Source organism: Ornithorhynchus anatinus, chromosome 18 (assembly GCF_004115215.2).
Source record: "Ornithorhynchus anatinus isolate Pmale09 chromosome 18, mOrnAna1.pri.v4, whole genome shotgun sequence".
NCBI classification, from domain to species: domain Eukaryota; kingdom Metazoa; phylum Chordata; class Mammalia; order Monotremata; family Ornithorhynchidae; genus Ornithorhynchus; species Ornithorhynchus anatinus.
Window position 1 is genome coordinate 39,257,143 of NC_041745.1, and position 22,888 is coordinate 39,280,030.

The 22,888-nt window shown below is 48.0% G+C and overlaps 2 protein-coding genes across 7 annotated transcripts in view; one reads left to right on the forward strand and one right to left on the reverse strand.

Moving 5' to 3' along the window:
- Positions 1–22,888, forward strand: part of LCORL (ligand dependent nuclear receptor corepressor like) — a 120,462-nt gene that overhangs the window by 93,271 nt on the left and 4,303 nt on the right. For 4 of the 6 annotated variants that reach the window (XM_029083249.2, XM_039914632.1, XM_029083256.2 and 1 more), the window contains 2 exons: positions 875–5,673; positions 16,845–16,934. The exons of 1 other annotated variant lie outside the window; for it this stretch is intronic. In XM_029083249.2, coding sequence (XP_028939082.1) covers positions 875–5,673; positions 16,845–16,858 — 4,813 coding nt within the window. In that variant the 3' untranslated portion in view covers positions 16,859–16,934. Of the gene's footprint in view, positions 1–874; positions 5,674–16,844; positions 17,775–22,888 lie in introns of those variants that run through there. One more of the 6 variants, XM_029083260.2, reaches the window with a different exon arrangement.
- Positions 22,173–22,888, reverse strand: part of NCAPG (non-SMC condensin I complex subunit G) — a 36,330-nt gene continuing 35,614 nt past the window's right edge. Inside the window, exon 22 of the mRNA XM_029083272.2 lies at positions 22,173–22,487. Coding sequence (XP_028939105.1) covers positions 22,364–22,487 — 124 coding nt within the window. The 3' untranslated portion in view covers positions 22,173–22,363. The remainder of the gene's footprint in view (positions 22,488–22,888) is intronic.

The window sequence follows — 22,888 nt, forward strand, 5'->3', positions numbered from 1 at the left end:
AAACAGAATTCTTTTAACATGTGTTCTTCTTGCTACTGATACTGGACAAAAGATTTGATTTTTAGGCATCTATTTTAGTTTCTATACCACACTGGAGCGTGTTTTTAGTTGAAGACAGGTATGTTAGTTTCTGGAATGGAACATTTTCAGCTTTTCAAATTAACTAATTAGGTAAGTAGTAACTAGTTCTAATGTGAATTTTCTTTGAGAGTTCTAGAAAGTGGTTAAGCTATTTAAAAGCTGGTTATTTTAGTTCAATATTTTCCACATTTTTGAAGCTTTAGCTCTGTGAATGGAGAAAGAGCTCATTTTAGATTTGCAAGACCATGGATTTTATAAGATCCAAAATTTCTTTATAATTGCCATTATGGAGATGAAGAACTCTTCTCCAGCTCGTCGATTGAGACTGTGATTTCAGAAATATTTGGCTAAGACTTTTTTCCCTCCTGATTTTGCCCAAATGGAGAGGGCCTGATGGTTAATCAGAGTCGTTTTTTTAACCCTTGGAGCTTGCGAGAAATTCCATAAAATGCTTTAATGCCCGTTCTTCAAATAGCACCTATCTCGGAGAGTAGCTGCAAAATGTTTAGTTCCAGGTCTACACTTCAAACGTCAGTGGAGTTCAGCCTTTTTCTTCATTGAATATTCTGTACTTTAACATATTAACCGATGATAACATTACATTTGAGTGAGACGAGATATTTCTCTGAAGAAATATCAAGATGAACCGCTCCCCCTTCATCTCTAGGTGAACCGGTTAAGAATAATGCATAGATACGAAAATATTCTACAGTTTGACCCCTAATATTGTAACTCCCATATACCTTTGGAATTTTTGCTGTCATTTATTTTTTTGTTTGATTTTTATTTGTAGTTCAACTATTGATGCAAAATCAGAGGAAGCTCCTAAAATGGAAAAAAGAAAATCCGCCTTAAACACAGTTTTGGAATCTTTGTGCAAACATCACCGACATCAAATCTTGGCGATGTTGAAATTTTTAATCCAAGAGCTAAACGCTTCTTCCATTTGCATTTGCAATCCCTCCCGCGCTCTGGCTGCAACTACTCCGGGATCCCTCCCCGAAGACGAAGGGCACGGGCTGTCTTGTGGTCGCGAATACAGGCTGACCAAAAGAGGTGAAAGAAATAGAAGCGGTTTAGCCTCGCTGTCGGTCTTGGTCAAAGATTTGCAGTGCTTACCTTGCCAGGCCGCAGCTTTGGAGCACATGAAGGCAGAGGTGAGTAGAGGAGGAGCCAGCTCTCACCATCCTCACCGATGCTTCCCTGGACAATTCCCGAGCCGTCGCCGCGATCCCCCACGATCGGCGCGGTGCCCTCGCCCTCCGACCAAAGCGTGCGACTCGTCCGGCGGTGTAAAAGACTCGGGCAGATCGCGTAGCCCCTCGCCCCCGCCACTGTCACCCGTACGGACGGAAGATTTTGAAAAGCTGAAAGAGTCGAGCTCAGGCTTTCCGGCTCTAGAGAACAACAGACCGGAAGCCACCGGCAACCAGCCTCCGGCCCTCTTGCCGGCCGAAGGCAGAAGTGGCAGGGGGGACGAGAGAGGTAGAATCCGGGGGGCACCACTCCCTGCTCACCCCAACGAGTCTTTGCCCTCCCGGGAAACCGTCAGCGACTGCACCCGAAACTGGGAAAAGTCTGAGCGGGTCGGCGAAGGCACGGCAATCTTTCAGGATTTGATGGATCGGATTAATGAGAAGTTAAAATCCATCGAACCCACCGACGTCACCAGTCTGGTCAAATTGGCCAACAGTGACAGCAGCCCGGAAAACAATAACCTAAAATTAGGAGACTTAATAACTTCCCTTTTGCATAACGGGAAAGCCAGTGATTACAGTTTTATGGAACTACTGAATCAACACGATAAAAAGGTGGAAAATAAAATCATTCAGACTAGATTCCGCAAGCGTCAGGAAACGCTGTTGGCGATGCATAACTCTCCCGATTCACCCTTGTTTAGACGGCAGTCTTTGCAGATAAAGAGGGAACTGGCCAGCCTCGACGAACATTTCGTCAGGAAAAAATCAACCTCGGAAAAAAATTCCAAGAGGTCGACGGCCGGCGAGGATAAAATCCCAGAACGATACGATGTCTCGGAAGACTACGCCTTGCAAGATCCCCAGAGCATCCCCGGCGTGACCCTCGAAGAAGCGTCACTCTTTTTGCCCATACACCAATTGCAATCAGCACAACTACCTCCGCGTAACTTTGAAAACGATCCCAGAGTTGACCCGTTCTCAGCCAGCTTTACCGCGACTGCCCCGGAGCAAACCAGCCTACCCGCAGCCCGAGAGGACCCGGCAGTTGACAGAGACCACGTGCCGGGTGAAGCAGAGGCTGCGAGACTGGACAACGATCCCGTCCCTTCGAGAGGAGATCTCGACGGACTCTTGAGCCGAACCAAGCGAAACATTGTGCCTCCGGGATGGTACTCTGTGTACGTGACAAACGACTTTCTGTTTAAAAAATCCCCCAAGGCCCAGAGAGCTCCTGAAACTCCGGAAAAGGATGTAGCGAGAGACCTTCGAGGTGAAAGAGCAAACGATTCGGACGTAAACACGGTTGCGAGAAACGCAGATCTGCAGATCGTCATGGAGCGCTTGGAAGATACGGTCGATAGAGCCGACGCTACTCTGGATAAGCAGCCGCCATCCGCAGGGCAGAAAACACCCAGGCGACCGAAAGACGGCGCTCGTCTCAGAATTCAAAGCGCTCGGGGGGACTCGCGTTTCAAACCGTCGGAAACGATCTCCGGAGAGCAGAGCTTTACCCCCCGGTCTCTAGTGCCTTCCAGCGATGATGACAGAAGGGACTGTGTTTCCATGGGAGACTGTGCCAAAGTTGTGGGTCGGGGACCCGGTGGCAGCCCGACCCAATCCTCCGCATTAGATTTGCAGTCCAGGCCCGAAGTCGGGGAGAACGCTTCTCTTTCCGCTTACTCGAGTCCTATCAAGTTGATGTTTGTCTCGGAGGTGAGCAGCAGCGAAGGGGTCAAATATACCTTAACGTCCGTCGGTGCCCCTAAGGCAAACGTTGCTCTTTGTTCTTTCGAGAAGTGCCCGACACACAGCCCGGTAGAAACCAAGGGGGGAGAAGCCGGCAAGAGTGCCCCCGACACTCACTTGGGAGATTTTAGTTACGATTACAATGGAAATGAAAGCAGCCCAGAGGAAGCCAACGACCCCGGGGGTGCCTGGGGCCCTGCTGCAGAGGCCTGCCTGGCTTTGGCCGGTGATGCAGGTGACCGTAAGCAACGGGAAGAATCTCCGGAGAAATCAAGCGCCGTCTGTGAGTCCTCTTCCAAAAGAAAACCGGGCAGGCCTAAAAAAATAGGCCCTCAAGTTGTCAAGCAGATTAAGCGGCCCATCGGGAGACCCCCGAAACCGAAAACCGACGCCACCGAGGGCACGAACCGCAGGAGGGAGCCCTCCGGCGTCGAGAAGCGGAGCCCGGAACCTTCGATTTCGGCCATCGGCGGCGGGGCCGGTAGAAGCATCACGGTGACCGTCGTCTACGGAAGGTCCAGAAGAACAAAAAGGCACGTCTCGGAAGGCAACGTGAATATAAGCAGCGCCGCATCTTTAAGTAACCGTGACGTCGATTTTCCGCATAGATGTAACGGGCTGGGACGTTCCAGGGCGGCAGAGCCTGGCTCGGATGAGAGAAGAAACGACGCGCAAACTCCGGCTACTGAAACCGAGACCTTGGGGTCTGGCTATGAGCATATCAGACCCGCCAAGAACAAGTCCGCGATACCTCACCCTTGCAGGAATATCATACGTCCAAATCAGAAGCCGTTGGCAGTAATCAGGAAGCCGGGAAGGCCGGCCAAAGTGAAAATCTCCGGCATATCCGTGACCGTTAACAGGCTTTCACCTCAGGAAAGAAAAGTAAGTATTAGCAGCTGTCTGCCTCCTCTCCAACAAGAGACCGCGTCGTCAGAGAAGACCCAGGCCGAAGAGAAGCCGGACGATCAACGGAATGAAACGGATCCAGCGGGGTCCCCTCCGGGTGACTTGTTCGAGGGGGAGTCAGAGCGGCAGGTTACCGCTGCGCCCGCGAGGCACTCCGTTCGAGACAGAAAACCATCGCTGCATTTCTTACACTCGCTGGCCTCGTCGAGTTCTTTGACTTACCGAAACGCCCTGCTGCGTAAATCGTACAAACTCCACCTGCAGAAAGCTAAAGAGCAGAAGGAGAAACGGAAGCGGCCAAAGCCGAACGTGGCACCCGGAGACGCCCAGGTTGCCAGGAATTCAGGGAAGGCGACCCGGGCCCCGTCCCGGGACGGCTCCGGGCCCGGAAGCGACGCCGTGTCCTTGGACCCGATCTTCGCCTCAAACCCTACCCTCAGGTGGTGGGCTAGTTCCACCTCCAACGATTCTCTGTTGGAAGAACTCAACCAGAGATTCGAACGGATCACCAACGCCTGGTTGCAAGTGAGCGGGGACGAGTCGGAAAACTACCCCCGTGAGAAACAGAACCTCCTCGAACGGGACGACGACGGCCTCAAAATGCCGAGCCCCTTGGAGACCTGCCTCGTAGAACTCGACGTCTCGCCCGTCAAAATGCTCTTTCAGAAAAAATGTGACATGAATGAGCTCTGCACCTGGTTTATGCAGACTACCGAAACGCAGTCCCTTTCACTGGTCAGAAAAGCGAACGCTCGCAATCCTCTGGAAGTCATCAGCACAAGGGGCGTGAAGCCGGGGGCCAAGCCATCCGATCTTAACACTAGTCCTTTCAGAAAGCACTTAAAAAAATTTGCACTATCCTCTCCTTCCAAGTCAGCGGGGAAACTGCAGATACTGCATCAGATGGTGAGATCTCCCGTCCTAAATGTGAGAAGTAATTTCACGCTGACTCGGTTAAGGAGGGCGGACTTTAAGAGGCTTCAGCACGAAAGGTGGAGGCAGGTGAAAAAACTGCACAACTGCGGGCCCGTGGAGTGGAGTTCTAAGAGGAGAAACTTGAGATTCTTTTGCCAGAACCAGTTTTTGAATAACAGTGATCTAGCCCCGCTCCCCGGCCACCAGCCAGCAGAGGCTCAGGCAGCCCTGCAGCCCAGGGGGGAGCTGTCTGACTGCAACACTCGCGCTACTTTGGGAAACGTGTCCGAGGCCCCGGCAAAGGCCAACGGGGCAAACTGTTGCCCCAAAGATGTTGAAAAGAGACCAAAGCAAGGAAGAATCTGTCCCAGTTCGTGGCGATCAAAATCTTTTAGAGACTGTAGGATATTTTTGAGAAAGCTCAACCCTGTTGATCAAAGAAATGCATTTCAGCTCAATACAATCCTTTACTCCCCCGAATCTGCTGAGAGCGGAAGTGGTCCTCAGCCCCGCGGTGAAAAATCGAAGCGCTGTGCCTTAAGGTCCCAGTCGGCCAAGCGGGATTCGCTAAGGGGACAGTCGAGAGCCGTAGACGTAGCTCAAGCAGATGATGCTTCAGATGGCAGGTTTGTCGGCCGGCTGGACGGCAGTCAGTTAAACAGATCCGTTAGTTGTGACAGGAGCCGTTCTGAGAGTGCTGAAGCTCTCAGCAAACGGAAAAGACCGCCATGGGAGACCACTGACATGATCGCCACAAAAAGACATAAGAGACGATCTTGCAACAGTGGACAAATGACAAATTATTATTCCAAATATCAGCTAGGTAAGTTTTTCTCTCCTTAATCTTAAAGCGTTCTTGCAGCCACCGTGGCAGGGAGAGCAGCTCATTATTGGTACCTTTTCTTAAAAGTGAAAGTTACCGAGAAAGAGCGGGGAACGCTGACGTTTCAAGTAGGGCACCGATAGCTTCGGGCCGCTTTAAGTTTCCAGAGCATCTAAGTTGCGTCAGAGAAGCACAGTTTAAAAACCCAAATGCTATATCGTTATTTGGAAGTAGTTTTGTGCCTGCCCGTTAATGGGGTTCAGTTTAAGAATGCAATGCAGAAAATCAAGTCTGACAAGAAAATAACTCCAAGTAGTGAATTTGTCAAGTAGCTTGAGACCTACTTAATGCCTTCATTACCCCGTCAGACCCCCTAGGCCAGAAGTCTGGACCACGATGTCATCTCCGCCAGACCGTAAATGATTTCCGGGTCCCAGGATGTGCTTCCCCAGGCCGGACCGGTCCTGGGCCCCTCCCTACTTGCCGGCCTCTGTGGGTTCTCTGCTTGCCGGCGGCTTCTGGTACTCCTGGAACTATTGCTCGAAAGATAGCTGAATTGCCGGGAGGCGACGTGGAGAAGCAGCGGGGCACACAGGCCTGGGAGTCAGAGGACCTGAGTTCTGATCTCGGCTCCGCCCCTTGTCTGGCGTGTGAGCTTGAGCGAGTTACTTCACCTTTCCGGGCCTCAGTTCCTTCATCCGCAAAATGGGGATTCAGTATCTGTTCTCCTTCTTACTTAGACCTGTGAGCCCCCTCTGGGAGCTGATATCTACCCCAGCGCTTAGTGCCAATACCATAACTATTATGATGATGATGATGATGATGATGATGATTACTACTTCTGCTGCCAAGGGTCAGCCTTTGTTTTAGGATAGCACCACGGTGGTAGGGCCACTGATGCTTAGAGGAGACCTTGGGTCCTTGGATTCCACATACCATTGTGTCCGATAGCCCGGTGGCTGCCGTTTCCCTCTTGACTGATAGCAAACTACTGAGGATGTATATATGCGTTGGTGGGTGAATCCCAGAGGTCACCCCTTTGAACCTAGGGCAAGTAGAATCAATCACAGAAGGCCAGAAGACAATTACCAAGCTGCTGCTCCGCGCGCGCGCTGTCGGCTTGCGGTTTAGGGAAGCGAAACGAAACGTCCAGTAAAGAATCGGGATCAAAGACCTAGATAAAATAAGACGGAGATGCTTTGAAATGTTTAGATTATCAAGTGCCTGGGTGATAAAACTTTTAAATTAAGCATTAAAGGAACGCAACGTAGTTGAACTACCTACCATTCAGCTCACCGAATTCCTAGAGTAGGTTCACTTCTAGATGACTCTGGACGCTCTAGACTGTAAGCTCATTGTGGGGCAGGGAATGTGTCTGTCTGTTGTATTGTAGTCTCCCAGGCGCTCAGTACAGTGCTCCACCCACAGTAGGCACTCAATAAATACGATTGGATGAAAGATAAGTTCCGTGGTTTGGGTCACCATCAGGTTGGCCCAGGTTTTTCTCAGAACCAACCTCGTCTCCCTCTGTGGCCCTGTGGCTCCTCTGGGAGCTCCAGTTGGGCTGGTCCTAAATTTTGAACCAGTGCTTTGGCCAGAAAGGGACAGACTTGAGATATGTACGGAGTGAACTGTGGGTTCGATACATCGAGTTTATGTTGGGGCAGTAGTGTTGATTAACACCATCTCCCCTTCCAAAGGAAAAAAAGAACCAAAAATTATAAATGACGTTGACAAATTAAAGATGGTAACAGCTACTCCCAATAAATATCAAGTCCCTTTAAGAAACCAATGAAAATCTCATTTTGATCACCAGCCAGTTTAGTCACTGAGGTTAAAATGGAAACAAAGAAATAGGTTTCTAAATCTTTAGAGGAGAAAATGTGGAACTCCTCTTTTTTAAAAAAAGCTTTTACACTCATTTCATAAAGTTACAGTTCTCCAAAGAGAAATGTGCCATGAGTTCCTCTTTCTCAAACAAGAATGTTTCCTGAACCATCTTCTCTAGCGAAGAGCAAGCAGTTGGCACTCACTCGACATTCCCATCGTCATGATAAAGTGGGTTATTTTTCTTTCCCGTGGATGTTGTTCATTCATTTTTATTTTCATTATTTTTGTGCTCATGTTACATTTGTTTCTCCTTCTCGAAGTGCAAATAGTAATTTCTCCTGAGTTTTCAGTTTTGCTTAATATTAATCTATAACCGTTAACTTTCCTTCTCCATTTTTAAGTATTTTAAAATGTATTTGAAAGTAACATTTGGGTTTCTAGTGTTTCTTTTCACTTGTTTATTTCAGATCCTTTTTTCCTTCTCATCTTTGCTGTTCCAGATTTGTTTTGTAGGAGGAACCACTCCCATGAGCGACATGTTTGGGTTTTACTCTGGGGTTTAGTAAAACCCTCAACTAGCGTGGCCTCAGATGGCAGAAATTCATCAGATATTGTAGACCTCCCAAATCTCAAAGACAGTGCATTTCACCACACAGAACGATTTGATGGGCTCATTTTACACTGAGTTTAAACGGAAGTTAATTTGGGAAGAGGAAAGGGAACCAGCCACCTTCACCACATTTGCCAAGTTTAATGGGGAGGAGTTCGGACAGTAGTCCAGTTGTCTCTAACTGAAAAGCCTCAGTCAGTTTCATTTAAGGGGAGGGAAAAGCCATCTGAATTCCGAATGGCCTTGACGCCTGCTCTGTTCCAATCAATCAGTGGTATTTATTGAGTGCTCACGATGCGCTGAGTCCTACCTTTAAGATCATTTCTCCAACTCCAGACCCCTGGGGGGTTCCCCTCAGCAAGCAGACCAGCAGGCGTTGCGCGAGGAGACTTGGATGGGAGCGAAGAATCAAGGGGAAAAGACTGAGGTGACGGAATCGGGTTTAAAAGATACGGAGGGAAGGGGCTTTCCCCTGCCCAGTACCATTTTATACGCTCGTCAGAAATGATCGAGGAGCCCTACGTGGAATTCCCGAGGATTCAGCAGTTCACACGAAGCTCTGTGACATTTGACATAAAGTCTTCCAAAAATACAACATTACGGTTAGGGGAAGTTACTGACCGACTAACCATACTGGAGGTTTTAAAGATGTCCAAGTGGTAGGTATTTTGAAAAATAAAATGGAGTAGTAAAATACAAAGGGTAAGGAAACTGATGTACCTGGTATCCAGCGTGATCCCGAAGAAAGCTTAAGGAAACAAAGGCCTGTCCCAGTTTGTATCACTGCCCCTGTCTTCATCTCAATCTTCTTTAACTTTCCATCCAGAAAAAAAAAAGAAACAAGACAATGTTCTATGAAACTGCCTACGTCGCCGCCGCCGCACTTGTCTTGATAATTTGTATTTTCAACTTTTCCTCTAACAGCCTTTCATCTCATAGTCCCTTATGTTTTCATTCATTTTTCTCCTAGACACTCCTAAGTTTTCAAATAATTCATTGTTTTCAAAATTGCTGTTGAAGAGCCTGTTGTCAAAAAGTAATGTCATTATTAAATGGAAAACTGAGCCACTTGATTTCAGTCCACCTAAGTTCCTTTATATAGAAGATCTTCCTACTTGGGAGCATTTGTTGATCAGTTCACATCAGTGATTAGTAGATAACCGGATGTTTTCAAGTTTGGATTTAACTCTGTTGCCTTAATTCAGTGCCTATGTTGGTGGTTGCTTGGTACCTTCTGCCTTTTTCCTGGACTGGAGGGATACTTGGTCTCTTTGAAAAACCAACTGGGCAAGAACAAATTGGTGGAATTTCCTCACAGATGCTGGTTAGTCATTTAGACTCCAAAAAGTTGTCCTTAAAGCACATGAATTTATAAGGCAATCCTCAGAGCACAGCAGCAGAACAAATCATTCAATCTTATTTTTTGAGCCCTTACTATGTGCAAAGCACTGTACTAAGCGCTTGGGAGAGTACAATAAAACAACAAACGGACACATTCCTGCTCACAGTCTAGAGGACGAGCTCATAGTATTAAATATGTGCTCTCTGTGGGCTTAAAAAAGTATAAAATCCATGTGTCTTGACTATCTGACATGCCTAGCAATATGGGGAATTCTTACCGAATCTAAGTCCAGCAAAAAGGGTTCTTTTTTCTGGGAGGTTGTATTTCCCAGACAGGGAATTCAGCGATTTTCTGACCAGGTGCTGATGGTTACCCCCGGTTCTTGCCCAGCTTCCAGTCTGCCAGGACTTTGGGTTGGAGGAGGGTGTGTGGGGAGAAGGGAGGAGGGAAGACATTCATTCAGAGGTATTTACTGAGCGCTTACTATGTGCAGAGCACTGTATTAAGCACTTGGAATGTACAATTCGGCAACAGATAGTTGGCGGGAGCAGGGGCAGAGGGAAGGAGATGGAAAAATCCAAAGTGCCATATCCGTCAGGATACCATTCAAGCCTGGGGCAAGTCTGGTAAAATACGGTTCTCCCTGCGAGGCCCAGTGTCCACCGGTCTGGCTTCACTTTAAGGGTGCTCTACAGAGATTAAAGGCAAAACCGAAGTTTTCTGTTGAAAGATTACCTTTCCAAATTCGTGTGCAGAGACACAGGTAGTAACGTTCTTCAAGTTCAGTTGGTAACAACATCAGGAGAGTTCAGTCATCTCAAAAAAACCAAAAAAAACAAAACATGCACATTGGAAACCCTGTAAAAGCAGATTTTATACAAACTCATCTTTTACGTCTGCTACGTTCAAAGATTCTGCCCTGAGTAAAGCCCCTTGTATGTTCACTAATTCAGGTGTCTTCAGAGAAACAGCGTGGCTGAGTGGAAAGAGCCCGGGCTTGGGAGTCAGAGGTCGTGGGTTCTAATCCCCGCTCCGCCACTTGTCTGCTGTGTGACCTTGGGCAAGTCACTTAACTTCTCTGTGCCTCAGTTACCTCATCTGTAAAAATGGGGATTCAAAAATGTGAGCCCCACGTGGGACGATCTGATTACCCAGTGTCTACCCCGGCACTTAGAACAGTGCTCTGCACATAGTAAGCGCTTAACAAGCACCATAATTATTATCTCAAAAGAATATTTCAAGACTCCTGAGGCAGATAGCTTCCAGGGAAGCATCTTAGGTGATACTGATCCAACACCGTATATTTGGATCTGAAAGTAATAGTCACATTGTCAGCTACACTTGAGGATCTCTTGGGCATAGAATTATATACACTTATATAATTTTTTGTGTGTCTGTTTTTGTGTCTTATTTAGCGTGCTGGATAGAGCCCGGGCCCGGGAGTCAGAAGGTCATAGGTTCTAAGCCCAGCTCTGCCACTTGTCTGCTGTGTGACCTTGGGCGAGTCACTTCACTTCTCTGTGCCTCAGTTACCTCACCTGTAAAATAGGGATCGAGTCTGTGAAGTCCTTTGGGACAGGGACTGTGTCCAACCCGATTTGCTTGTATCCACCTCGGAGCGTAGTACAGTGCCTGGCACATAGTAAGTGCTTAACAAATACAATTATTATTATCATTTCTATAGGTTTTATATCATTGTAAAATCATCTGTAGGTTTTACACCAGTCTATTATTCTTTTAGGATACTTATATTTTGGCTTTTCATTCCTATGCAAATTCTAATTTGCAAGGAAATATTGTAAATAGCTGCATATTCAAGCTCAGAATCCTAACAACTTGATATTTAAAAGTTTTACAAATTACCAAGAATATGCTATTGCACCAGGGCTGAGAATAGTGATAGGATTATTTCCCGACGCCAGTAACTATACCCCATTATTAGGTTGAGCTAATTTAAATCCTACTAATGATCCACTCTCCCCGGGTTATTTTCAGTTATGCTTGAGCCTAGCCTCTCTACCCCAGCCTGGAGCTAGTGAATTTGACTGCTTTTATAGAACCGGAAACATTTTTTCCTTTCATCCGAATCATTGTGAAGTTTCCTCCTGCCTTAAAAATCAGAGGCAACCTCAACCAATCTAGTATACATAACAAATGGTTCTCGATTCTTCTGTCTTGGCCAGTAGTGCCGCTTTTTGCTTTTAGCCTGGGGGGAAGTTGCGGGCAAGAAGAGAAGTGAGGAAGGAAAAAAATTACCCACCTGGGCCGTTGCTCCTTCTTCGTGGCCACCGATTTTCCGATCCCGTCCAGGCACCGGCCCCGCTAACCAAAATCCCTTGAGGAAGAGCCGCCCAGGCAACCGGCCCTCCCTCTCCCTGACCGCGGCCGCTGCCGCCCGAGAAACCACCCAGGTCCATTGCTGTGGCTGCAAGGTCTCGGGTCCAGAAGCGGGACAGCTCTTACGAGGCCCCTTGGGGAGCCAGCCACCGCCCGGGCTCCGAAACTCCAGCCCCTCCGGGCGGCAGGGAGAAACGTTTCTCATGTCCAGTGTCGACCGTGAACCAGAAAATCAGCAACAACCGCTACAAGACTTGCCTGCCCTCCTGAGCTGGAGGTTGAGCCAGAAAGTTCATATTTGCTGGAACGAGAGGGAAGTTCACTTGACCCCCATGGGCAGGGGAAGAAGCAGGCCATTTTCAGGCACAGGCACGGGGCTCCCTCAGGCCTGAAAATATCCACGGAGAGAGAGATAGCGGTGGAGGCGGTGACAGTGGCAAACTCCAGCAGGTTGTGGAAAATGATGCCAAGTGACAACAAGTCTCAAATCAATCAGTGGTCTTGTGCTCTTAGCTTATGTGCAGAACGCGATACAACAGAAATAGCAGGCAAGCTCCTTACCCGTAACGAGCTTACAGTCTAGAGAGAGAGAGACATTAATATAAATAATTTAGAACCTATAATTTCAAAATATGCACATAAGTTGGAGTCGGGGCAAATAACAAACGACCCTAGGTCACGGATCCAAGTGCATAGACGCAGAAGGGAGAGGGAGCCGGGGAAAAGAGGGCTTAATCGGGGAAGGCCTCTTGGAGGAGACGTGACCTTAATAATGCTTTGAATAATAATAATTGCAGTTTTTGTCAAGTGCTTACTTGTATCTCCCCCACTGCTTAGCGCAATGCTTGGCACACAGTAAACGCTTAAATACCATAATTATTATTATTTTTACTATTCATCCGATTGTATTTATTGAATACTTACCGTGTGCAGGGCACTGTACTAAGTGCTTGGGAGAACACTCAATAAACAGACACATTCCTTGCCCAAAATGAGCTTACAGTCTAGAAGGGGGAAGACAGGCATTAATATAAATAAATAAATGACAGATATGCACATAAGTGCTGTGCGGCTGGGAGCGGGGGAAGAACAAAGGGAGCAAGTCAGGGTGATGCAGAAGGGAGTGGGGGAAGGGGAAAGGGGGGGCTTAGTCGGGGAAGACCTCTCGGAGGAGATGGGCCTTCGATAAGGCTTTGAAGTGGGGAGAGTATTGCCGGATTTGAGGAGGAAGGGGGTTCCAGGCCAGAGGTAGGATGAGGGGCAAGGGGTCGGTGGTGAGGTAGATGAGATGGAGGCACAGTGAGAAGGTTGGCATTAGAGGAGCGAAATGTGCCGGCTGGGTTCCGGTAGGAGTAGTGAGGTGAGGCGACAGTGCTTTAAAGCCAATGGTGAGGAGTTTTTGTTTGTTGCGGAGGTGGATGGGCAACCACTGGAGTTTCTTGAGGAGTGGGGTGATGTGTCCTGGGCATTTGGGTAGAAAAATGATCCAGGCAGCAGAGTGAAGAATAGATTGGAGCGAGGAGAGGCAGGAGGCTGGGCGGTCACAACGAGGCTGATAGAGTAATCCAGGCAGGATAGCATGAGTGACTGTATTGACGGGGTAGTTTGGATGGAGAGGAAAGGGTGGATTTTAGCATTGTGAAGGTGAGGCCCACAGGATTTAGTGATGGATTCGATATGTGGATTGAATGAGAGAGGAGTCAAAGAGTACATCCAGGTTACGGGCTTGTGAGACAGGAAGGAGGGTGGTCCAGTCTACAGGGATGGGAAAGTCAGGGGAGGGGAGGGTTTGGGTGGCACTTAAGGAGTTCTCATTGTTTCTGCCCCCAGGGTCGAAGAATCTAGAACCCAAATGGTGGGTCTAACCACAGATTAAAGTGATCCATGGCCCCAAGGGTGATGAGAGGGACTCAGAGGAGGACGAAAGGGGAAATATACGAAGTGGCTGGGGAGGTTGGACAGCTATTTTAAATTATGATACTCGTTAAGCTCTTATTTTGTGCCAAGCACTGTTCTAAACACTGGGGTAGATACAAGGTGATCAGGTTGGACACAGCCCCTGTCCCACAGGGGCCTCACAGTCTTCGTCCCCAATTGTACAGATGAGGTAACTGAGGTGCAGAAAAGGGAAGTGACTTGCCCAAGGTCACACACCAGGCGTCTGGCGGAGCCGGGATTAGAACCCAGGACCTCTGTTTCCCAGGCCCGTGTTCTTTCTACTAGGCCATGTTGCTTTTTTTTTCCTCTTTAAAGACCTAATGAATCTTTCCTAGCTATTCTTGTAAACTGTGAAGAGGTATTCTTTACCATTTACATTCCAGGTTTTAGATTAGCAAAGATAAAATGCCCAACTCCTCATCACACTGCAAAATCCGTAGCTTTCTCGCTGACACTGAGGTTCTGGATCTGATGGCAAATTATCCCTCCCTCACCAGCAGCCCCCTGCACCACGCCAGCCCAAGTGGGAGAAGAGAAGGTGGGGACCCACAGCTTCCCCCGGTCATGGGTTCTAATCCGGCTCCGCCACTTGTCTGCCGTGTGACCTTGGGCAAGTCACTTCTCTTTGCCTCAATTCCCTTTTCTGTAAAATGGGGGATAAGAGTGGGAGCCCGGGACAGGGACCGTGTCCAACCCGATCATCTTCTATCCATTCCGGCGCCTAGAACAGTGCCCGGCACATAGTAAGAGCTCAACAAATACGATAAGTATTATTACTTTGGGAAGACAGCAGGGTGATGGTCTTGTACCTACCGCAGGGCTCAGTACCCGTGCTTGATAGATACCTAGTAAGCACTTAAATACCACAGAGGTGTTAGTAGCCCCACTGTTTCTCCCTGTCCGCCGTCCCTTTCAACTAACTGCCTCGCACGCTGGCCTTAACAATCCTCAGCAAGCCAGTGTCCCTGACCCATTTTGTCCCGTGGGTCTCCAGGGTGGGGTGGCAAGATGTGGAGGGGGAGGAGAAGGGAGAGGAGAAATGAGAGGAAACAGAGGCCTGCAAAGGCACGAGGTAAGAAGTTCCATCACGCTGGCCCTCTAAAACGCTTTCACGGCAAAGGTTTCGTGTGGCGGTTTCTGATGACCGGCCTGTGAAATCATCACTGGGAGGTACTGACGTTTGACACTAAAGGCAGGACGACTGTATAGCGATCCCCGTTAAAACCGTCTCTCACGCTAACGCTCGTGGATCTTAATGCTGGCATTTCTTCCCGCCCGCTCTATTTCGTGCTATCTCGACTTCCGGGGTACGACCAGAACAGCGGGATCAGAGCCCATTTCAGTTTGGCCGTAGAGGATGGCAGGTCGCGAACGTGTTAGCACACGGTGCCCCTTTGCTGAATAGGTCATGAAAGATAATACTTGGAAAAGTAAGCGTTTGCATACGTTCACTTCAAAAATCGAATTCTAACTAAATTGCTGGTACATACGTACATTTTGATTTTTGATTAGGCGACTGTGGCTTTTTTTAACAATTTGGGGGACGCGTTATTAACACGCAAAACAATTCGTTCTTTAGCGCTCTATCGCTTCCTACCATCGAATGACGCCAGTCAAGAGCACTAACCGGTGTACGGTAGTAATCGGCAGCCACTTAAGATTTCTCTTTCAGCTGTCCTGCTGTGGGAATACATTAAGTTCTTTGGATTTGTCCATTTCCATTTCAATGCATTTGGGCTTTTCTTTGGGAAACCACAATATAAATAGTAAGAGATATTGCTATAATTAACCAGCACCCCTTCAACTCACTCTCTCCCCTTCTGATTTTAGATGGGGACTCCCTCGAGGATCAGGGACCGTACCCAATTCTCATCCCTGTGTTCTTGGCTAGTGCTGAGAACCGTGCTCTGTCCACATCAAGTACTTAACACTATCACTGCTATTCGTTCAATTGTACTTATTGAGCACTTACTGTGTGCAGAGCAGAGCACCGGTCTGGGCGTCAGAAGGTCATGGGTTCTAATCCCGGCGCCGCCATTCGTCTGCCGTGTGACCTTGGGCAAATCACTTCTCCGGGCCTCGGTTACCTCGTCTGTAAAATGGGGATTACGCCTGAGCCCCACGTGGGATAGGCTTGTACCTTGTATCTACCCCAGCGCTTAGAACAGTGCCTGGCACATAGTAAGCTCTTAACAAATACCATCATCATTATTATTATTACTAAGCACTTGGGAGAGTAGAACAACAAACACACTCTCTGCCCACAACAAACTTACAGTCTAGAGGTTGGCGGGGGCGGAGGGAGGAAAGAACAGACATTAATATAGATAAATGACAGATATGTACGTAAGTACCGTGGGGCTGGGAGGGGGAAGAACTTCTGGGTGACACAGAAGTGGGAGGGAGAAGAGGAGAGGGGGGACTTCGGGAAGCCCGGTGTCTTATTGGCCTCTCCCAAGTGCTTAGCACATAGGAAGTGCTCAATAAATACAATCGAATGAATGAACGGATGACACAGCGGGTGCTGCCAGCTCCCCTCCATCCCAGGACTCTCCGGGTTGCCCGACTGTAGCTCCAGGAAGCCACTCTAAGCTCCGCCAGCTGTCCCTTCCCCGTGGAACTGGCTTAGCTGAACGGGATGGAGCACTTAAATTTGAAGGAGCAGGTGGAGGCAGGTCAACGCCACTGTCGATCAATCCGCCGTACTTACTGTGCGCTTACTGTGTGCGGACCACTGTGGTAAGCGCCTGGGAGAGTACGCTGGAACAGAGTTGACCACCTACGTGACTCAGCTACAGACTGGTCCGGGTGTTGGGCAAAGAAAGGGGGTCGCTTCCTTACCTGCTACGACATTCCTCGTGTTCAGTTGTTTTGCAAAGGAGACTAGCACTAGAGCGGTCCCGACCCTCTTGCAGAATGTCACTGCTCTATTATCAGATCCGACTCGGACCCGATCTGATTATCCTCTAACTAACGGACAAACTCTGTCGGTCTTCAACGTGACTGGGCGTGCCCCGAAAACAGAGGAGACAAATAACCAGTCTTCTTGTCCAGAGTTCTTTTCCTGTTTTAAGGTGGGAGACTAAATGCCTGTAAACTATTTTTTTTTTCCAGCATGCTACAAATGAGAAGCGATGAGAAGCAGAGCTTGTCTGACCAGGACACAGCAAGTAGCCCCTTGAACCCCATTAAGATGTGCCTTAATCAGCCCATTGAATGGAATCTGAGTTTCACAGCAGCATCCCTTGCCAACTGTACAGTTCATAACCAAAATCTCAAAATGGAAGAGAACAAATAGATCGCAGCTATCCTTGCACTATCTTTATTTTGTACATCACCATTATTTCCGAATAGCATATAATTGATCTCAATATTCCAGTCTGTGTGATTTGTCTTTATATTAAATCACTAGCATATTCAATTTAGAGGGTTTTTTTGGTATATTTTTACATGTCTTTTGCACCTGATCATCGTGGAACTTTGCAGTACAAATGGTATATTTGAAATCCGATGTTCTCTTTTAATAGTATTTTGTGACTTTTGTATGTCCTTTTAAGTTTATATAATTTTGTTCCAGTTTTATTTTTGTGCACAAAGTTTTAATATATTATGTATTACGTGACTTGGAGAGCTAATATTTTGAAGATCTGTGATGACATGATCGATAAACAGTTTTGTAGCAGGTGGATACCAACTACCTCGAAACTAATCAGCAAAACAAAAGACAGTGATGTCGCTAAGCGGAAAAATCTTTCACGGTTATTTTACATGTACAGAAAACAGTTACAATTTATCATCCAATAGATAAATAGAGCCTGTTTCCTCTTACAAGTGGGTTTGATTTTTATTTTATTTTTATCCTGATCATTTTTCTTTCTACTCTAAGTCATAGAGTCTAAAAATCCCTCAACTCTGGATATTCTGGCAAGTTTACCATTCAGCAGACCTGTGCCTGCACTGCTCATGGACAGGTTTAGTGGTCTATTTTTTGGTTTCTTTGAAGATCTCTCTGTCTGTTTTAAATTAAAATTGATGTAAACTGGTTTCTATTTGCTGGTTTTATTGAGCAGTTTGTTTGCCTGTTTAGAAAGTGGTAAGTGTTTCCTTCAGGAGGGAGGATTTGTTAGTTTCAAAGCCTCCACGGTGGCTATGAGTTAGGATCTAGTTATCATCGATGGTATTTAACTAACGCTTACTATGTGTAAGTTTACAGGGAGCGCTGTACATAGCACTTGGGAGAGTACAATACAACAGAGTTGGCAGACATGGTCCCTGCCCCCGATAAGTTTACAGTGCAGTGGGGGAAGCTGTTATGGATCCTAAAGATCTTTCTCTGTGAGTTAATCGATTGTATTTATCGAGAACTTATCGTGAGCAGAACACTGTACTAAGTGCTTGGGAGAGTAGACTTATAACAATAAGAGAGCAAGGACTTTTTTTTTTTTTACAATATGCATATTTAAATGTACAAACCTAGATTCCATTTCTGCGATGTGATCTTTTTATAATAATAACTCCATGACAAATGACATTTTGCATTAAAATACTCTGCTAGAAATGCATCGAGCGGCCCGCTCTGGCAGTGTGACGCTAGGAGGAAAGAAAAATACTTCTGTCCTCTACAGACCCTGTCGGTCTTGGTATTTAATCCTGTATCTCCACTTTAACAGAACCTCGGGTTTTACCTTGGCGTCCTGGGTCAGCAACCGTGCAAATGCTCCGCATCCAGGTATAACAGCCCCCAGAGGTGTGGTTCATTTGTGAACGATTGGAAAGAGGGGTGTTATTTGCAGCGAGGGTCTATCGCAGTGACAGCCGAGCGCCACGGGAACAGCTGCTGCTAGGGGTATCGCGCACCACACCCTGTCTCCCTGCTCTGGGCCAAACCTCGGGGATGGGCTAGAGAACCAGCCCTGCCGTAATAGCCCCCGCCTGTCCCCGTGACGTGAGGCTTGGTCGGGGATGATGCTGACGATGGTATTTGTTAAGCACTTACTATGTGCCAAGCACCGTTCTAAGCGCTGAGAAGGAGCGTCAAGCCCACAGCAGTAGCTGTGGCTCCGATTAAGGTACCGACAGAGTAAAAACATCCTGGTCGTTGGGAGATGTGGGAAAGAGGAGCAGGGCAAGAAAGTGACTGGGAACAGGAGCGGCTGGGAAGGATTGATGATTGGGTGAAACGTCCGGGCCGGATACACATCTGCTGAGGGAAGTCAGAGCCCGGATTTGGGAGTCAGAGGATGTGCGTTCTAATCCCAGCTCCGCCACTTGTCTGCTGTGTGATCTTGGACAAGCCACTCAACTTCTCTGAGCCTTCCCTCATCTGTAAAATGGGGATTAAGATTGTGAGCCCCACGTGGGATAACCTGATTACCTTGTACCTACCTTAGCGTTTAGAACAGTGCTTGGCACATAGTAAGCACTTAACAAACACCATTATTATTACTATTATATGAGCACTAAAGGACTTAACTCTAGGGTGCAGAGAACCTCGGGTCCGCATGTAGCGTTGGGGACTCCAAACCTACCAAATGTATCGAAATCAGCCATTTCTAGTTGAGAAGAACTTCAGAGAATGAGGATCCCCTCACCAGGAGCAAATACAAATGACTTGAAAATGACAAGTGCTTTCAAACAGTGGCAAACTGTTTCCAACCTCAAATGGGATTCTTCTAGATTTGTTTGAAAAGTCATGTTTTCCCTTCTCCCATATGCCAAGGGAGACAAATGCCAGGCTCCGGGCAGGAGACAGGTAAAAATAAAAGTTCCCGTTCAAATGGGGGATTCACAACGCTCATCCCCCATTTTAAATCCCAGGCAGCCTGCAGGCTTCCTGCGAGAGGCAGAAAAAGAGTGAGTGAGTGAGTGAGTGAGTGAGTGAGTGAGTGAGTGAGTGAGTGAGTGTTGTGGGGGAGGAGAGGGGTCTGTCTGCCCAGCCTCCACTATCCTCAAATCAAGGATGGTGGACAGTGAGACTTTCCTTTCCTCTACTACATTTTGATCCTGTTTCTGTGATGGTTCAGGTGTCCTGATACTCTCAGTAATAACGTTGCTATTTGTTAAGCGCTTACTATGTGCCATGCACTGTTCTAAGCGCTGGGATACACGGTCATCAGGTTGTCCCACGTAGGGCTCACAGTCTCTATCCCCAGTTTACAGATGAGGTAACAGGCACAGAGAAGTTAAGTGACTTGCCCAAGGTCACAAAGCTGACCAGCGGCGGAGCCGGGATTAGAACCCATGACCTCTGACTCCCAGGCCCAGGCTTCTTCCGCTGAACCACGCCGCTTCTAGCCGACTGTTCAGCAAAGCTCCCCTTTCCTTCATACTAGGGGGTTTCAGAGTACACCAATGGCGCAGAGGTGGGGCACTTTTAGGTAACTCCCCCTGAGTGACACCTATCAGAGGGATATTTACTTTCCCTGAGGCTCCTTCTCCCCATTGTGCTCTTTCCGTCGGCTTCTCTTAGGTTTTACCGTTAGGGGTTGAGTGCCGTGACGCCAGTCCCTCCCTCTCCATGCTGTCTCTCAGAAAGTCCGGCAGTCCTGGGACTCAAAACAAGCGGCGCTCGAATACTGGGTCGAGTCAGAATGTTAAATTGGAACTAATTTTCTCTTATGGACAGTGTTATAAATGGGGGATTGGCTGAATAATAATAATAATAATAATGTTGGTATTTGTTAAGCGCTTACTATGTGCAGAGCACTGTTCTGAGCGCTGGGGGAGACACGGGGGAATCAGGTTGTCCCACGTGGGGCTCACAGTCTTAATCCCCATTTTACAGATGGGGTAACTGAGGCCCAGAGAAGTTAAGTGACTTGCCCACAGTCACACAGCTGACAAGTGGCAGAGCTGGGATTCGAACTCATGACCTCTGACTCCAATCCCTGACTTTTACCCAAATCTCCCAAAATCAGATCATTACTGAGGAGTAATAGAGTTACGTCAACGCACCTATATCCTCAGAAGTTCCGCGCTTACGGAACGTCCGTGGTGACTCCACCTGGCGATCGGGTAACGCCGACTCTCATCGACTTTCCCCTCCCGTCGTCGTGGCTTTCAAAATGCTTTTCCCTTTGACTCCTATGTCCCCCACAGCCTCTGACCCCAGAGCTAGTTCCCCGAAGGAGATCAGGGTCGTAGAGCCGTTACAGAGCATAAACCGAGAAACGTGAAGGGCTGTTTACCTCGTCTCCAACCGCTGAGGGCCACCTGGGTCACTGTGAACGTGCGGGCCCTTCCTTACCCGTGATTCTCTAGGAAACTCCTCTTCCTGGGCTCTCCAGGGCCCCCGGAGGTGGAGATCCCGGGCTCGGTAACGCCGTACGGTCAGCAACAGAGCCCCGGAGTGAAAGCGCTACTTCACGGTTGCCAAGGCAGCTCTCTGGGCCTCGGCTGCTAACCGATCTCCAGCAGCCCGAGAGCCGCCACCCGATTGAAGGATTCCAGCCTCTCTTCCTGGTTTACGGACCTAGGTCCCGTCGTGTGGATACGGTCCTGCTAAATTGGATCATTGCGTTAACCTCTTCCTCCTTCAGATGAGGAATTTCTAAGGGAGGCTCTCTAAAATCCTAACGCTCCTGAAGAACCATCTGAAAGAAAGCCCGGTGAGCTCATGACCGCCTTCTCTGAAGCCCACAGGGCTTCCAGTTGGTTCCCCTGCGACGCTACCGTCCCATCCGTTTCTCACCCCGATCCGGCCCGATTCGCCGTCTCCCATTCTCCCCGCCTCCGGGTCGCTTCCCATTACTCTTCCCACCCTCTTCACCTGTTGCCTCTCCCTTCCCCACCACATTTCCTTCCCAACTCCCCTCATCTCACCTCTTCCATGAAGCTTAGTGCTCATTCCTTTTCATTCCACTGGGAACCCCTTTCTGCTTCCCTCTCGCTTGTTTTTTAAGTCTCGTCTTTCTCAGCCGCTATCCGTCTCTCCCCTACGCCGGCTTGTCCCGAACTCTGAGTGGGAGCGTGCAGAGGCGCGGTAGCAGGCCAGAGGCAGTGAGGGAGAAATCAAGCCCTTGCCCAGTTCTGCCTTGCTGTCTACGCCCCAGACAGCGAGTCTTTTCTCAGACCTGGAACAGGCACGATGACTTCACGGTGGTGGTAAATCCGACGAGTGCCAAAGAAAAGGATAAGAGCAGTTCTAGCCCCCCACCTGTTAAGTCTGGCATCAGCTGAGTGCGGGGGGGAAACCTGGGAGGGCAATCATTCCATTTCTCTTCTTACCTTCAGCTGCTCCAACCTACACCCAAGCTGGGCTCTTTCTGTGAGTGCCTCTGAGGTCCAGATATAGGCAGGGAATTGCCGAGGTCACGGGAATTTCTCCACATCGATGACTTAAATTTAGCTCCTGACTGTGCAGGGTCGCCTCTACCACCGAACAAAAATCTCTCAAGGAAACGTCCGAATACGGACGAACGCTAGTTAGATCGCATACACACACACGATTGCCGCTACTTTATTGTAATATGACAAAACTATAACCACCGCTTGTTATTTAACAAAGAACTACAGAATTGAAATAAAAAAGGGGGTTATGTGAAATCTAAAGGAGAGAAAAGCTCCCTTTAAATCTAAAACAAGAAGGCACTGCGATTAGAGCTAAAGCCCGACTTTACCCTTCATCCCATCTGCTAATCTGATTCTTCACTGAGCATCAGAGCTAGATTCATTTGGGTTTTTGCTAGCGCTGCTGTTTTGGCTCTCCGCGGCAGTCTCTTCCTCACCTCTGGAGTTGCTTCTGGAATTTCTGGGTCACTAAAGTTGGAGTAGACAATTGAAAACAATTTCAATTAGAGATACGGTTTATTTTTCCCCTTACTGAAAATATAAAGGGCCGTTAGTTATCTGACCTCCCGACTCCATTCAAGTCAATTTAACAGAAGAGCTAAAGCCCTCTGGAATCAGGTCACAGATAACTAAATGGGAATAATATTCTGATATTCAGGAAACCTGTGGCTAGGGAAAATAATGTAAAATGGAGTCCATGGTCATTAAAGTGTCTCCTCTTAATACTATTATGATGATGATGACGATGATTACTTTGAGAAGAGTGGAAGGAAATGAGGTAGGCTTCCCCTAAGCCAGCTAGGCTTGGGATCTGGCAGACCTGAGCCCAAGAAACATGCTACTCTGCTAATTAGAAGTACAGCTGCCCT